At 44.2% G+C, this 17,330-nt stretch overlaps 1 protein-coding gene across 1 annotated transcript in view; it reads left to right on the top strand.

Moving 5' to 3' along the window:
• ITGA9 (integrin subunit alpha 9) overlaps positions 1 to 17,330 on the top strand; it is a 367,824-nt gene that overhangs the window by 339,248 nt on the left and 11,246 nt on the right. Inside the window, exon 27 of the mRNA XM_040246228.1 lies at positions 7,772 to 7,891. Coding sequence (XP_040102162.1) covers positions 7,772 to 7,891 — 120 coding nt within the window. The remainder of the gene's footprint in view (positions 1 to 7,771; positions 7,892 to 17,330) is intronic.

Below are 17,330 nucleotides of genomic sequence, written 5' to 3'. Positions count from 1 at the left end.
AGCACCAAGATCCTCCCCCTCTCCCCATGCCCTGAGGGAATGCAGCCTCTGACAGTGCCACCCACTAGAGGTGAATGCATGTAAAGCTGGGATTGGATGTAGGGAATGGATTGAGGGACCTGAGAGATGTGAGTGGAGAGCCAGCAGCGGTGAACACAGGTGTCACTAGTCTCCACCCAGACCCTGGGGGCTTGGCTCGGCGTGCCTTTTCTGTGCCCCATTTTGCTTAATGACTTCATTTTTGTTCATTATGCTCAGTTCTGGTGATGTGCTGACATTTGATGTGATTATCACCTGACACACTCACGTTGCCCTGTGAGCGAAATGTTAGTGCTTCTACTCTCTGATGAGGAAACTGAGGCCCCCAGATGACAGCCTGAGATGCTGAAGCTTATCAGTGAAAGAGCCAGGTCTGGCGTAAGGCCGACTGTTTGCAAGCCCGAGGCTCCTTTCATCCTGTGCTCCTGAGGCCTGAGCTGTCCCGTTGTCTGGCCCACACACAGTGGAGCACCACTCCTGGCAGATTGGTAGGAAACACAGCCATGGGTGGTGAACAGCTGGCCTGTCGTCTTCGGAGAGACCCTTAGCTCTAGTGACCTCAGAAGCACATCATGTTCTAACTTAGTGGTCTGTTGATTCTGGAACTCATCCTGTTGTGGCCTGGTCCCTAACCACATGCACAGCTACTCATCAAGAGAATTAGCACTCATCGAGGGCCCTCCTTAGCCGCGGCAAAGGAGCTATGTCCACCCCACTCCCCCTCCCCCGCCCTTTAAAGAACGGTCATGAGGTTTCTCAGAAGTAATAGATATAAAACCTCTCACCACAATGTCTGGCACACAGTAAGTTCTCAACAAATGTGACCCATTCTTAACAATTAAGGAATTAGCACCAGTCTAGCTTATCCTTCTGCAAATTCTAATAGAGCAAGGAATTCCTGAAACCCAGCAGCCAGGGGCAAGTTTGACATCTTTGTTTATCACAGCACAGACTTGCAACAACCAGCTTGCCAAATGCAATTTATTTTCTGTTCATTGATGTCATCTCCATAAGTCTGAGTCTTCAGACTCCCCTGAGCTGGTCTGCTTTCTGAAGGCTCTGTTCTGAGAGCGATTTAAGATGTGGTTCCGCTAAGAACATTAACTCCAGCTCCCACAGCCCTTTCTCCCTGCCCCCTCCCCCACTGTTAGATGTAATTAGAAGCAGGTGAAAATGGCATTTCCTTGTTCCAGATGTTCTTCTTTCCCCACTTTTTGTTTTACATACATTCCTTCCCTCTGTGAGACCTGTGTGTGATGTTGATTATGGAAAGCATCTTGCCCTTGTAATTGACCTTCAGCCAGGGGGGCTGGAGCTGAGGTTCCCCTCGGATGTTGCTGATGCTGAGCTGTCCCCTCAGCCCTAGAAGCCCCCTGTCCAGCCAGCCCTGGGACAGCTGTACTCTATTTTGGTCATGTTCTCAAGCCTTTTGGAGACCTGAGCATTTCCAGCTATGACATTAAGCATATTTACAGTGGTCAGAACATAAAAGTTTCCAGAAACCTGCAAGTGAATCAAGTGCTGTGGTTTAGGCTTGCCAGCTGCCCCAGACTGAAAGTTGGTTCTCTGATGCCAGCTTGCTAGCCTCAGGTGCGTTCAAGTTTGTAGCAGCAGGCAGGATGCCCAGCCTGTGGGCCTGCCATTGCCCCCGCCCCATGGCTGTCCTCCTCCAGGAATCTGTTGAGCCAGGCAGATCCTCAGGCTTCTCAATTCTTTTATGTTTTACTGGTTAACACCTGGCACACTAGCCCCCAGCCTCAGTCTGCTCCTGTGCGATCATTTATCCCTTCGCTAATCAGAACTTCTGCTGCTCCATCTCTTGGCCTCCTTCCCTCCACCCTCTGAAACCTGCAGGCTCCCCCTCAGCCTCAGTCTTTTTCCTCCTTTCCCGTTACTTCCTGTTATGTTGGGAGTGTGGATCTCCCCTGGAGATACCACTTCCTCTACAGCCTTCATTCTGGGTCTGTTCCTTGATCCCCCACACAATGTTCTCCTTGCTAACCTATATTCATTTTGCAGCCACGGTGCTCTTTGCAAAGTGCAAACTATGTCACGCCCTAATTAAAAACTTTCATTGGCTTCTCATGCTTAAGATAAAGCATATAATTCTCTCTGGTTTTTTAGGTTTAATTCCACAGTATCCGTAAATTTAAAGCATCCCTTATTCCTCCTATACTTACTAACAATTTTCTCAGATAGTTTTATGAATGAATATGATGATTCTTAAGGGTTATTTGTAAGGAATTCTCAAAGCCGTGCCTCAGGAAGACAAAAGAGGGTCTGCGTTGCTTTTTGGAGTGATTCTCTAAGTGAATAAAGGAGAATCAGAAGCTTGAATTTCAGTGTTTTATGAAAAGAAAACCTATTAAACCAAGTTATTTAGGAATTAGAAATTATGATCAAAATAACTGCAGGTTTGGCTTGATTTAGTGCAGCCATCGAAAAGCTATATGGGGCCAGTTTTCAGATGGAAGTCACATGGTTCTTTAATGTAAAGCATGTAATTCTTAACAGTCTCCAGCCCTTCCGTGTTGCTCCAGCTTCATCTTGATCATCTTCCCTTGGCTTCTTACTCATTCCATTTGCTCCAACTGTGCTGTCTGCTGGCAGTTTCTCACCCCTGCTAAGCTGTCTCCTGCCATAGAGGTTTTTCACATGCTGTTGCTTTTTGGAATGTTCCTATCCCTCTTCCTATCCCTCTTTGACTAGTTAATTTCTGCTTATCCTTTACTCTCAGCTCAGGCAGTCCCTCAAAAATTTCTTACTGACTGCCATGCTTATTTTAGAGTCTTTTCTAACCATGAACCTCTCCTTGGGGGCAGTTTCTAAATTATAATTTTGCATTTATGTGTCTAAACTGGCAAGTATTCTCTGTAAGCTGGAAGTTCCATGAGGGCAAAGACTGCCTGTTTTATTGATCAGAGGATCCCCACAGTGCCTGGTACATACTAGGTCCTATATATACATTTGTTGAATAGATGGACAGACAAACAAATGGATGGATGGGGGGGTGGATGGATGGCCAGGATTCTCAAAAGAAATAACATTTGCCAATTTATTTTTGAAGTAGAAAAAAGAAAAGCACACTCAGAAACTCTAGCTTCAAATCTTTCCCTCTCTTTTGTTGCAGAGTGAATCATAGTCATACTTCATCTAATGTTATGGCAGAAAGGACATTGAATTTATTAGTTTGCACATTCATGAATCACATAATGGATCACTACCTTGGTCGAGGTGACAGAAGAACATGCATTCAAATCCTTGTTCTGTAAGAATTGAAAGTTTACTGGAGTCCCTAGAAAGGAAGACAACACATCATTACATTACAGAGTGAAGCGGCCTTAGGACTGGGATGATGAATGCTCCACAGTGGTTTCAAAACGAACCCTTGTGGAGGATGGGTTCCCTTAAGTTGGTTCAAGGGCTAGGGTAGAAGGGACTGGCTTGGGAAGGGAGGCTGATCAGGCAGGACTCTTAACTGCCTACCTTCTTTAGATACAGAAAATCTCCACGTTTTTTTCTGTTTTACAAATGGGGGTGCTATCGCAGGTTTTCTCTGTTAAGAGAAGTTGACAATTGTTTCCAAAAGCTCAGAGAATGATTAATCCTGCTGAGAAAAGCAGAGTAAGTCAGTCTTCTTGGAACAGAAGATGTTGGAGCAGAGTCTCTCCTTTTAATTTTTTTTTTTTAACTTGGCTTCCAGATGCTGAAACTCTTAAAAAATAGTTAAAGTAAGAAAAAGGGAAAAATAACCCATGGTATTAAAAAACACCTATTTACTTTAAAACCTTCCTACTTTTTCTGCAAAGCTGAAGTTTTATATATGTTAAATTGATAATTATTTTTTTCATATAACTTTATAGCATGTATCATTTTTCCCATTCATTGTCATGTAAGACTTGGGAGTCAGGCAAAAGATGATTTCCATGTCCTTTCTACGGCATCCTGGAGTATTCTCTAGCCCCTTTCTACTCAAAATGTGGTCCATCAGTATCAGTATCACCAGTGAGTGTAACCAAAATGTGGATTCTCAGGCCCCAACCTAGACCCATTCATTCAGAATCTGCATTTTAAGTAGATTGCTCATATGATTCTTACACAATTAAAATTTGAGAAAAACACTGTTTTCACAGGCCTGCCTAACTCCCTAGTGGGAGCTTCCCAGGTAGCTCAGTGATAAAGAATCTGCCTGCCAACGCAGGAGACACAGGTTTGATCCTTGGGTCAGGAAGATCTCCTGGAGAAGGAAATGGCAACCCACTCCAGTAATCTTGCCTGGAATATCTCATGGACAGAGGAGCCTGGTGGGCTCTAGTCCATGGGGTCACAAAGAGTCAGACGAGACTGTGCACGCACACATAACACATACTCTGAATTGTAAATTCAGTATAAAGGGAAACCATCTATAGTATAAACTGAGAAGTGATGTGATGAGACCTGTGCTTTAGGAAAGCATCTCTAACAGCAAAGAGGCTCCTCCAAGGCTCCTGAAATAATACTGGTGAGAGAAGCTCAGGCTTGACCCTAAGCAATAATTGGGGATGGGGAGAAGAGATTTTTAAAGAGGTACCAAGGATGAGATTAAGAAACAACTATGTATAAAATAGATAAGCAGTATGGATATATTGTGTAGCACAAGTAATTATAGACATTATCTTTTAATAACTTTTAATGGCATATCATTTGTAAAAATACTGAATCACCATGCTGTATACCAGAAACAAATATAATATTTTAAATCGACTGTGCTTTCATTTTAAAAAATACTGTGAACTGATTCAACACTTTTTCTTTTGATTTAAAATAAAGGATTTTAGCAGGATCATCCTGCTTATTAATGGTGGCAACCAACTGGATTGTCATTGCTTCCTGCCTCTCTCTCTGGTCCATGCTGCTGTTCCTTTGGCTTTTATCTAAGATGTGACTTCTTAGAACTGCCGGCTGCTCAGACCCTCCCCCACAATGAGTTTATTAGAGTCGAGATGTGTAGGAACCAGCTCTGCCAAAGCATAAAGCACACGTCCAAGATGATGAACGGCATCACTAAAAATAATAAAAGATTAAGCACACATTCCAGGGAAGTGACAGGGCATTCTTACGGAATTTGCCAGACTAAACTGTAGTGGATTCTCTTCACTGTCTCTGTATCCACAAAACCAGACCTCCAAAGTGGCTTTGCCGAGATACAGATTTTGGACACCGCCGGCAGGCAGCATCTCTGTGCAGCTATAGGGCTGATCCAAGGGGCTGGGCTTGCAGCTGACCCCATGGAGCCCACAGCCTGTCTCAGCAGTTCATCATCAACAAAAAGCTCAGCAACCTTTCCCGATGTGACCAGAGACTAGGAACCTTCAGAGACTGTCTCACTTCCCCATCGCACAGAGGAGGAAACTGAAAAGATGATCTTGGTTGCCCAAGGACGCACCTCTTGACTGCGGTGCCTCATCATTCACCTGTTCCTGATACAACGAGAGACTCTGAGTGCGGGAGATGATTTGATCCACAGCTTTTTAGAGGCAGTGACTCAAAGACATGAATCTATCTTTAAGGACAGAAATCTCTAATCTGAACCAGATAGAAAAGAGTAGGCTTAAGATGACCGACATTACAGTCCGTTTCTATCCCACCTCCCCTCACCCCCATGTATTCCTTCTTCAAGGTTCCCCCATATCTGAAAATCAGTTCATGAAAATGCATTCAACTGCATACATGGGTTACTTACACTGTTCTCTATGTATACTGATTTCAATAAATCACTTTTTTTAAATTAAGAAGTGTCCCAACCATGCACAACCTCAAAAAAAAAACCTTCCTGCCAGCAATGCTGGCGATACTGATGGGAGCGCCCAGCATGTGTCGGGGGTGGACTCTGCCAGGTGTGTCCTGAGTGTTAGCCCCTTGAATCCTCTGGGGAGGGGCTGTTCTAGCCCTATTTTACAGATGAGAGGACTGAGGCTCAGAGAGGTAAAGTACCTTGTCCAAGGTCACATAGCCAATGAGTATATGCTACAAAGAAACCTCATTTCCATTCCCCAAAAATGACCGCTATGTTCTGTAGGCTGTTTTCTTTGACTTGTCCCAACACAAAAAGGAATGATTTCTCTCCTGTCTGACTTCCCTTGAGATAATATATTGGATTCAGGATCTGTCTCATGGATATCCCCTCCCCCTGCACACCCTCCCCGCTCCCCGCCAAAGCCCTTCCTATCCTGCCTGTAGGAATGAAGACAGTGAGACAAAGATGATTGTGTTTGCTCTCCTTTTCACCAAGGGAGAAACAGTGAATGATTCATTTAGTTGACAGAGTGTCTTTAAAGAGCCACCATCAGCCACACACTCTATGATGTGCTAGTGACCAGCTTAGATTGGGCCTTCGAGGGTGGCTAGAACTGAGTTCAAATCTTGACTCCACTTGAGCTAAATGGCCCAGAGCAGGACAGTGCTGAATAGCTCCTGGGGTGATTCTGTGAGTTAGACAGGAAATTGCAAGGAAAGCACAGAGCCTACAAGAAATGTTAGAGAGAGGGAAGCCAGGCCCTAAAAAGAGAGCATAAATGGTGCTAGGCTGTGTCAGCTCAGTCATGGGCCCCATCACTACTGAGGCTTGAGCAGGAGAGCGGGACCTTCCAGGCAAAACATCAGCTGGCTTCCAGGGCTGAGCGAGGTTGAGGTAGGCTTCCCCAAGGAGGAGCTAGACATTCCAAGGACACGGACCAGGTTGGACAAAGCCCTGTGCCTGGGCCAGCCTGTCTGCCAAGGGAGACAACAGCCTTCCAGGGTGGAGATTTCTGTCTCTTCAGCAAAGAGGAGCTTGAATGGGACCATGGGGTGTTGGGAGGATTGGCCGCAGAGGTCACAATGGATGCTTTGAATTATGCAAAAATAAACTCCACTGTAACCAGTGGGGCAAAAACAGAGCCAAAGGATACAGTCAGTGTTGAGCTAATACATGTTAAACAATGGTAGGAGGGTGTGGGAGCCCTGATTCGTGTGTCAGTTTCAGTGGTGTAAATACTCTCATGATGGACCATTTCAGAATACAATTGTAATGTCCTTAGATGTGGAACTGGAAAGAGAGGCACACCATTGGCATCATTGGAATGAGCCAGCATACCACCATGGTTCATAAAAGTTGGAACAGCTTGCCTCACTGAGACATGGGCTCTGAGGAACCTATGGCTCCCTTTGGGGACCAGGGCTTAGCTCCTCAAGTGAATACCTTCAATGTCCTAGGCATCATCATGTGACCCAAGGCAGACTGTGCCTAGCCTTTGAGATCTACAGTCTCCTAGGGAAACTGGCATTAATCCAGTAATTACAGTAAGTTACACAGTGCGCAGAACACTCAGAAGTCCTGTCTTATCTGGAGGGCACACCCATGTCCTTTGTTTCAAAACCCATAATAAAGCGGAGACTGTTATTGTGTTTTCTGAATCAAGAACATAGTATCTCATCAAAGTTTTTCACCATGCTTACATTCACTTTGTGGCATTTAAATCAAGATTGTTGTCTTTACAAGCCCTTCAAGACTTGAGACTTCAAGTGCCTTTTCAGATCCTAGTGAAAACCCATCAGAATACAACCAGGAAAGCATTCAACAGAGTCCGTTTTATAGCAACAGCAGCCTGGACACATCTCTCCGGTTCAGCCTCAATGTCAAGCCCAGGTTGGACCCCCTCGTACGGTGGGTGCTTCTTCTGGGGGACCAGCTCACTCTTGCTTTGCCTCCCAGGTGGTCTTCGAGGCGTTGCACAATCTGGAGCCGCGAGGCTACGTCGTGGGATGGATCATTGCCATCAGCTTGCTGGTGGGAATCCTCATCTTCCTGCTGCTGGCTGTGCTGCTCTGGAAGGTGAGTGGAGATCGTGGGTCCCCAGGGAGTCTCCACCCGGACGCCCAGCTCTCCTGCCTTGCTGGGGTAGAGCTCCTCGAAAGTGGTTTCATGTTGGAACTTCCTTCCTGGAGCAAGGTCCCCTCCAGGCAGTGAATGGAGTCTTGACTCCTCATGAGGTCATTCATACTTGAGGACTGGACCACTTCAGAGGGAACCCCAGAATTTCACCCTCTTCTTCTTGGGGCTTCCCAACAGAGTTGCCACCAGTCCTACTTGGTGAGTAACAGCTGGGACTGGGATGTGGATGGTTAGCTTGTTTGCTTGTCATAAACATAAGAAAAGAAGCTACAGAGCCACTCTCTGTTCTTCTCCCATGTGGAATATGGGAAAGATTTCCACCCAGAGGACTCTAGTAATGGAGATAGGCTGTGTGTCCAGAGTGCTGCCCAGGTGTCTCCATAAGAAGTTCTCCCAACCCTATGGGGGTTCATTTGTAGGTGCCCCAGGTGGTAGACTTTCCCTGCCTCCTTCGACAAGGAGCACCTGCTCATCCTTCACGTCTTCCCTCTTGTCACTATCTCAAGAAAGAGGGGTGTTCTCACCCTCAAGTCTAGGATAGTTTCTTTGCTCTGCACTTTGCTTTCAGAGACCTGGGGTCCTTGACTTTGGAGCCTCTGTATTCATCAATAATGGTTTCAGAGTCATTATCTGAGGAAGGTCTGCCTCTTCCACTGGAAGGTAATGTGCCAGCTGAGTGGGGTCCCGTCTCTTGTTTCCACCAAGTTCCCAGCTCCTTGAGGAGCACCAGAGACTGCAGCTGGGACTTCCTGACCCCAAGTTCCTGCTTTTCTAGTGTTCTGGGTTTCAGAGGCAAGTGGAGACAGCCTTTTACATGATTTTTGGATGAATGCTTTAAATTAAAATGAGTAGTTCCTTTGGGATTCCAAAATAACTTGTATTTCTTGATCAATCATAGAAATATATCAGGAAGAAAAAAGTTGTCAAGTACTCAGGAGCCCTTAGCCTAAAACCACTTTTGGTCACTTTACCTTTTGACCTTTTTCTCTTCATAATAGACAGACCAGGCATTCTCGTACCACCTACTTATTTTAGTGTATTAAGTTCTCCAGTAGAATATCTAATATGTTTTCAAGTGCAAGACATCTAAAATGAAAGCAATAGATTCAATTATCAATCTGAAAAAAATATATACTTCAGAGTATCTAAGAAGTCTAGAAACAGGAAAAACAGTGTCTTGTAGTACATTTTTCAGATTGACATTTGGACTGATTGCTTTAAATTCAGAGATTCTTCACCTAAAAAGTGTTTCAGGCTTGAAGAAAGATACATTGAACATATCACTTGAAAGTAAGTTTACCTCGGGTTCCCATGCTTTGAAGGCACCCCAGGTACTGTTTCATAGCCTAGCTTTCTCTGAACACAGAGTTGTGAACATCTTTCCCTGTTTTTAAAAACCTGTGTCCAGTGCTGTCCTTGGGCTGCAGTTGTTAGAAGATCCCCATCCTCAGATGTTGGGGTTCAGGTGGTTCCTGGCTTCACACTTCTTGTAACTGCAGCAGTGGATATGCTTAGAGCCAAATATTTGCACAAATCTTGTATTATGTTCTTAAAAGGAAATTTTAAAAACAGAATTACTGAGTCAGAAGAAATGCACATTTTAAGCCTTTTATTACATATTGCCAACTGCCCTCTATAAAGGTTACACACACGGTGTATCAAAAGTGCCTATTTTCCCATATATTTGCCAGGAGTGGATATTATCTTTTTGAAAAAAACCTGTCCATTTGTTGTTTGTTTAATCTGCGTGGCCAGATAGATTGTTAATTCTCCATTTTCTCCAGCTCCAACTCCTTCCTGCCAAGGCGTCTGGTCTGTGGGTAGAGAACAAAGCCAGCTCAGTGCTTGAGATCTGAAGACAACAAGGGCTTTGGGGTGTGTGTGTGTGTGAAAGAGATAGACTTCCTCTGTCTTTGTATGAGCATTTTATTTATTCATTTTTTAAAATTATATCACACTGTTGCTTTAATTTGTATTCCAAAAATTTCAAGTAAGTTTAGACATCCATTTTTATATATTTGTATTTTACTTGCATTTCTCTCTCTCTCTCTTTTTTTTTTTTTTTTGTTACTTTTTGACTGCGAACTGTGGCCTGTGGGATTTTGATTCCCCAATCAGGGATCTAACCTGCGCCCCCGGGATTATAAAAGTGCAGTCCTAACCACTAGACGACCAGTGAAGTCCCTGTATGGACGTTTCAGAAGAGAGGAAACACTGTCCTCCATAGCTGGGTGCATGGGACCAGACAGGCACATGGAGTGGGCAGAGTGTGGTTGTGCCCACCGCCTCCTGTGATGGGAGGCCCTCCCTCTGGCCCCCACTTTGCTCTGCTGCTTAAGAGCACCCTGTCTCCTGAGCACACACTCCCACCTCCTTCCAGTTGTCATCTGCTTCGCTTTGTTTCTCTTGTGTTTGTTTAAAGAATGTAGTTGCAGGAGAGGGGTGTCATGGGATGGCCAGCACCCTGAGGTCACCCAGTTGTGTGTGATCCAAAGAGCCCAGGTCCATGAAGGCAGATACCACTCTCTGCCTTGGACTAGCCATGAAGTGGTGGCAGTCAAGGGGCCTTCACCAGACAAGGTCACCATTAAGTGGGGGTGGGAGGAAGGGTCAGAACAGTTCTGAGAAAGCTGGTGAGTGACGACGTGTAGGTCAAACAGTTTTGCTCACCGTCCAAGAGCAGTATTTGATTTCAACTCATATTTATTGAATACTTGCTTTGTACCAAACACTGGGCTAGGTGCCTGCATACCACAGTGATTGTGACTTGACTTGAATGTGTCTCCCTCGAGCATACAGACTGTAAATATAGTTGAGGGTGGTGAGTGCTGGGTAATGAGTATTCTGGAAACTGTGAAGAACACCATTAATTCCCCTGTCCCCACTCCAGGGGAATGAAAAGGCAGAAGAGTGCAGCACGGTAGATGAGGACTCAGGCTTTGCAGGCTGACAGCTGTGAACTGGAACCCTGGCTCTTGCCCTTGCCAGCCGTGTGACCTTGGGAGAGCTGCTTACCCTCTCTGATCCTCAGCTTCCTCCTCTATAAAACAGAGATACTAATATCCAGCTTGAGGTATAGAGGTAAATTGAAGAAAGTAGGGAAAACTGCTAGACCATTCAGGTATGACCTAAATCAAATCCCTTATGATCATACAGTGGAAGTGAGAAATAGATTTAAGGGCCTAGATCTGATAGATAGAGCGCCTGATGAACTATGGACGGAGGTTCATGACATTGTACAGGAGACAGGGATCAAGACCATCTCCATGGAAAAGAAATACAAAAAAGCAAAATGGCTGTCTGGGGAGGCCTTACAAATAGCTGTGAAAAGAAGAGAAGAGAAAAGCAAAGGAGAAAAGGAAAGATATAAGCATCTGAATGCAGAATTCCAAAGAATAGCAAGGAGAGATAAGAAAGCCTTCTTCAGCAATCAATGCAAAGAAATAGAGGAAAACAACAGAATGGGAAAGACTAGAGATCTCTTCAAGAAAATGAGAGATACCAAGGGAACATTTCATGCAAAGATGGGCTCGATAAAGGACAGAAATGGTATGGACCTAACAGAAGCAGAAGATATTAAGAAGAGGTGGCAAGAAGAAGAACTGTACAAAAAAGATCTTCATGAACTGGATAATCATGATGGTGTGATCACTCATCTAGAGCCAGACATCCTGGAATGTGAAGTCAACACGGCCTTAGGAAGCATCACTACGAACAAAACTAGTGGAGGTGATGGCATTCTAGTTGAACTATTTCAAATCCTGAAAGATGATGCTGTCAAAGTGCTGCACTTAATATGCCAGCAAATCTGGAAAACTCAGCAGTGGCCACAGGACTGGAAAAGGTCAGTTTTCATTCCAATCCCAAAGAAAGGCAATGCCAAAGAATGCTCAAACTACTGCACAATTGCACTCATCTTACATGCTAGTAAAGTAATGCTCAAAATTCTCCAAGCCAGGCTTCAGCAATATGTGAACCATGAACTTCCAGATGTTCAAGCTGGTTTTAGAAAAGGCAGAAGAACCAGAGGTCAAATTGCCAACGTCTGCTGGATCATGGAAAAAGCAAGAGATTTGCAGAAAAACATCTATTTCTGCTTTATTGACTATGCCAAAGCCTTTGACTGTGTGGATCACAATAAACTGGAAAATTCTGAGAGAGATGGGAATACCAGACCACCTGACCTGCCTTTTGAGAAATCTGTATGCAGGCCAGAAAGCAACAGTTAGAAGTGCACGTGGAACAACAGACTGCTTCCAAATAGGAAAAGGAGTACGTCAAGGCTGTATATTGTCACCCTGCTTATTTAACTTCTATGCAGAGTACATCATGAGAAACGCTGGGCTGGAAGAAACACAAGCTGGAATCAAGATTGCCAGGAGAAATATCAATAACCTCAGATATGCAGATGACACCACCCTTATGGCAGAAAGTGAAGAGGAACTAAAAAGCCTCTTGATGAAAGTGAAAGAGGAGAGGGAAAAAGTTGGCTTCAAGCTCAACATTCCGAAAACGAAGATCATGGCATTCGGTCCCGTCACTTCATGGGAAATAGATGGGGAAACAGTGGAAACAGTGTCAGACTTTATTTTGGGGGGCTCCAGAATCACTGCAGATGGTGACTGCAGCCATGAAATTAAAAGACGCTTACTCCTTGGAAGGAAAGTTATGACCAACCTAGATAGCATATTGAAAAGCAGAGACATTACTTTGCCGACTAAGATCGGTCTAGTCAAGGCTATGATTTTTCCAGTAGTCATGTATGGATGTGAGAGTTGGACTGTGAAGAAGGCTGAGTGCCAAAGAATTGATGCGTTTGAACTGTGATAGTGGAGAAGACTCTTGAGAGTCCCTTGGACTGCAAGGAGATCCAACCAGTCTATTCTGAAGGAGATCAGCCCTGGGATTTCTTTGGAAGGAATGATGCTAAAGCTGAAACTCCAGTACTTTGGCCACCTCATGCGAAGAGTTGACTCATTGGAAAAGACTGATGCTTGGAGGGATTGGAGGCAGGAGGAAAAGGGGACGACAGAGGATGAGATGGCTGGATGGCATCACAGACTCGATGGACGTGAGTCTGAGTGAACTCTGGGAGATGGTGATGGACAGGGAGGCCTGGCGTGCTGCAATTCATGGGGTCACAAAGAGCTGGACACGACTGAGTGACTGAACTGAACTGAACTGAAGACCAAATGCTTAGCACTTAATAGAAGCCCCCAGTTATAGTCAGAGGACATTTCCTAAATGAGGTATCATTCAAGTCTGACCTTGGATTCGGTTTGAGTTTTCCAGGCAGGGTAGGACAGATGGATATTCCATGCAGAGAGGAGAGAGATCTGGGGATAGGGTGGGGGTAAGCACAGTCACCATAGAGATGGCTGGGAGACTGGACTCCACCAGGCCCCTTCCCTCCCCATGTAGACTCAGGGCCTCTCCATGTGGCCCTTCCAGCAGACTGTGCTGACATTTTACATGGTGGCTCTGCTCTGGGAGAGCATAGTGAGAGCTGCCAGTTCTCTGAAAGGCTGGCCCAGAACTGGGAAGGCATCATCCTACTGTACTCTGTCAAAGCAGTCACATGCCACCCTAGAGTCAAGGGACAGGAAATAGACCCTGCCTCCCAAGGGGGAAAGCAGCAAAGGGTTAGTGGTATCTTTTGTCTGTCATATGCATGCTGTTCTGAAAAATGGGTAAAACCTTAATCTTTTCTTTAAAACTCACTATGACAAAGGACAATTCACCTAACTGGAAGTTTTATTGTTTTAAAGTAGATGAAATCTCATTTCTCTTCCAATGTCATAGATAAAATTGTGATTGTATTCCTTAGAAGGAAAAAAAAGTAAAGCTCGGTGCAAGGTTCATGAACACATTTGCCATTCAGAGTGGGTTGTCTGTTTAGGCAAAGTGACAGTGCAGTAAGGAACTTGACAGAGGGAGTTCTTTAAGAAAAATATTTTTCTCTTAAAGGACTAACTAAATGTAATGACTTTATAGGACAGTGACAAGGGCACAGGAAATGTAGGGTTATTGTGAAGACCTATATAATGAAGCAGGGCAAAGGCTAACAGAGTTCTGCCGAGAGAACGCACTGGTCATAGCAAACACCCTCTTCCAACAACACAAGAGAAGACTCTACACATGGACATCACCAGATGGTCAACACCGAAATCAGATTAATTATATCCTTTGCAGCCAAAGATGGAGAAGCTCTATACAGTCAGCAAAAACAAGACCGGGAGGGGACTGTGACTCAGATCATGAATTCCTTACTGCCAAATTCAGACTTAAATTGAAGAAAGTAGGGAAAACCGCTAGACCATTCAGGTATGACCTAAATCAAATCCCTTATGATTATACAGTGGAAGTGAGAAATAGATTTAAGGGACTAGACCTGATAGAGTGCCTGATGGATGGAGGTTCATGACATTGTATAGGAGACAGGGAGCAAGACCATCCCCAAGAAAAAGAAATGCAAAAAAGCAAAATGGCTGTCCGAGGAGGCCTTACAAATAGCTGTGAAAAGAAGAGAAGTGAAAAGCAAAGGAGAAAAGGAAAAATGTAAGCATCTAAATGCAGAGTTCCCAAGAATAGCAAGGAGAGATAAGAAAGCCTTCCTCAGCAATCAATGCAAAGAAATAGCGGAAAACAACAGAATGGGAAAGACTAGAGATGTCTTCAAGAAAAGTAGAGATACCAAGGGAACATTTCATGCAAAGATGGGCTCGATAAAGGACAAAAATAGTATGGACCTAACAGAAGCAGAAGATATTAAGAAGAGGTGGCAAGAATACACAGAAGAACTGTACAATAAAGATCTTCATGACCCAGGTAATCATGAAGGTATGATCACTCACACTCACCTGGAGCCGGACATCCTGGAATGTGAAGTCAGGTGGGCCTTAGGAAGAAGCATCACTACAAACAAAGCTAGTGGAGGTGATGGAATTCAATTGAGCTAATTCAAATCCCAAAAGATGATGCTGTGAAAATGCTGCACTCAATATGCCAGCAAATTTGGAAACCTCAGCAGTGGCCACAGGACTGGAAAAGGTCAGTTTTCATTCCAATCCCAAAGAAAGGCAATGCCAAAGAATGCTCAAACTACCACACAATTGCACTCATCTCACACGCTAGTAAAGTAATGCTCAAAATTCTCCAAGCCAGGCTTCAGCAATATGTGAACCATGAACTTCCAGATGTTCAAGCTGGTTTTAGAAAAGGCAGAAGAACCAGAGATCAAGTTGCCAACGTCTGCTGGATCATGGAAAAAGCAAGAGAGTTCCAGAAAAACATCTATTTCTGTTTTATTGACTATGCCAAAGCCTTTGACTGTGTGGATCACAATAAACTGTGGAAAACTTTTCAAGAGATGAAAAATTTTTCAAAATTTTTCAGACCCCCTGACCTGCCTCTTGAGAAATCTATATGCAGGTCAGGAAGCAATAGTTAGAACTGGACATGGAACAACACACTGGTTCCAAATAGGAAAAGGAGTACGTCAAGGCTATATATTGTCATCCTGCTTATTTAACTTACATGCAGAGTACCTCATGAGAAACTCTGGACTGGATGATGCACAAGCTGGAATCAAGATTGCCAAGAAAAATATCAGTAACCTGCGATATGCAGATGACACCACCCTTATGGCAGAAAGTGAAGAAGAACTAAAGAACCTCTTGATGAAAATGAAAGAGGAGAGTGAAAAAGTTGGCTTAAAGCTCAACATTCAGAAAACTAAAATCATGGCATCCAGTCCCATCACTTCATGGCAAATAGATGGGGAAACAGTGGACACAGTGTCAGACTTTATTTTTCTGGGCTCCAGAATCACTGTGGATTGTGATTGCAGCCATGAAATTAAAAAACGCTTGCTCCTTGGAAGGAAAGTTATGACCAACCTAGACAGCGTATTAAAAAGCAGAGACATTACTTTGCCAACAAAGGTCCATCTCGTCAAAGCTATGGTTTTTCCAGTAGTCATGTATGAATGTGAGAGTTGGACTATAAAGAAAGCTGAGAGCCAAAGAATTGATGCGTTAGAACTGTTGTGTTGGAGAAGATTCTTGAGAGTCCCTTGGATTGCAAGGAGATCCAACCATTCCATCCTAAAGGAGATCAGTCCTGGGTGTTCATTGGAGGGACTGATGTTGAAGCTGAAACTCCAATACTCTGGCCACCTAATGCGGAGAGCTGACTCATTGGAAAATACCCTGATGCTGGGAAAGATTGAGGGCAGGAGGAGAAGGGGACGATAGGGGATGAGATGGTTGGATGGCATCACTGACATGATGGCCAAGGGTTTGGGTGGACTCCAGGAGTTGGTGATGGACAGGGAGGCCTGGTGTGCTGCGGTTCATGGGGTCGCAAAGGGTCAGACATGACTGAGCAACTGAACTGAAACTGAAATATATTCCTAAAACTTCAGCTACAGACCTCTTTTTTAAAATTTATTTTCTTGAAGTGTAGCTAATTTACAATGTTTACAATCATTTACAGTGACTTACAATTTGCATTTCTGCCACACGGTAAAGTGATTCATTTATTTATGTATGTATGTACTTTTTCATATTCTTTTCCATTATGGTTTATCACAGGATCTTGAATATAGTTCCCTGTGATATACAGTAGGACCTTGTTGTTTATCCATCCTCATCTACTAATCCCAAATTCCCAGTCCTTCCCTCCCCCATCTTCCTCCCCTTGGCAACAAGACGTCTATTTTCTATCTCTTTGAGTCAACTACAGATCTCTTATCAACTTGGATTTCTATGTCTATAACCTAAGAAAAATTCATTGTGTATAGAGGTCTAATATTACATTGACCATCCAGAAATCTGTTGATTAACGGACCTAATATTTGAGTTAGATGGGAAGGCTAAATGATTCTGGCTTATTACCATATTTCACATATCATTCCCTCCAGTCCTTTGAAGGGTGAAGTCACCTAGTTGCCACTGTGAACCAGGAAACACTTGACTAGGACCTTTAAAGGCAAGTGAGCAATATTCAAGTCCCCTTCCCCTTCTCAAGGGACATCTCTTAAAATTCCCTTTGCTGTCGCTCCTGACACTGCTGCATATGGTTGCTTGCCAGTGCCTTGAGTTCATGAGCCCCAAATATTGTTCCCCAAAATGTATGCGGATAGTGACTTGGTACTGGAAGTGAACAAGACAGCTGGCCCAGTGTGGATGGACTTTTTATGCCACATAGGCCTACAGGTCAGCATGCCCTATACTTGGGAGCTGGCCAGTGCCTTCACTCAGCAAACAGATCCTTGCTAGGTAGCCAACTCAGGATGAAATGACAGAGGTAATAAGCCCTCTCTGTATCTTGAATAGTCTGGGAAAAGCAATTAAGTGATGAGAGATGGTGAGTGAGC

The sequence above is a fragment of the Oryx dammah genome, unplaced genomic scaffold (genome assembly GCF_014754425.2).
Source record: "Oryx dammah isolate SB20612 unplaced genomic scaffold, SCBI_Odam_1.1 HiC_scaffold_9, whole genome shotgun sequence".
NCBI classification, from domain to species: Eukaryota; Metazoa; Chordata; class Mammalia; order Artiodactyla; family Bovidae; genus Oryx; species Oryx dammah.
This window is presented reverse-complemented; position numbering and strand designations above follow the sequence as displayed.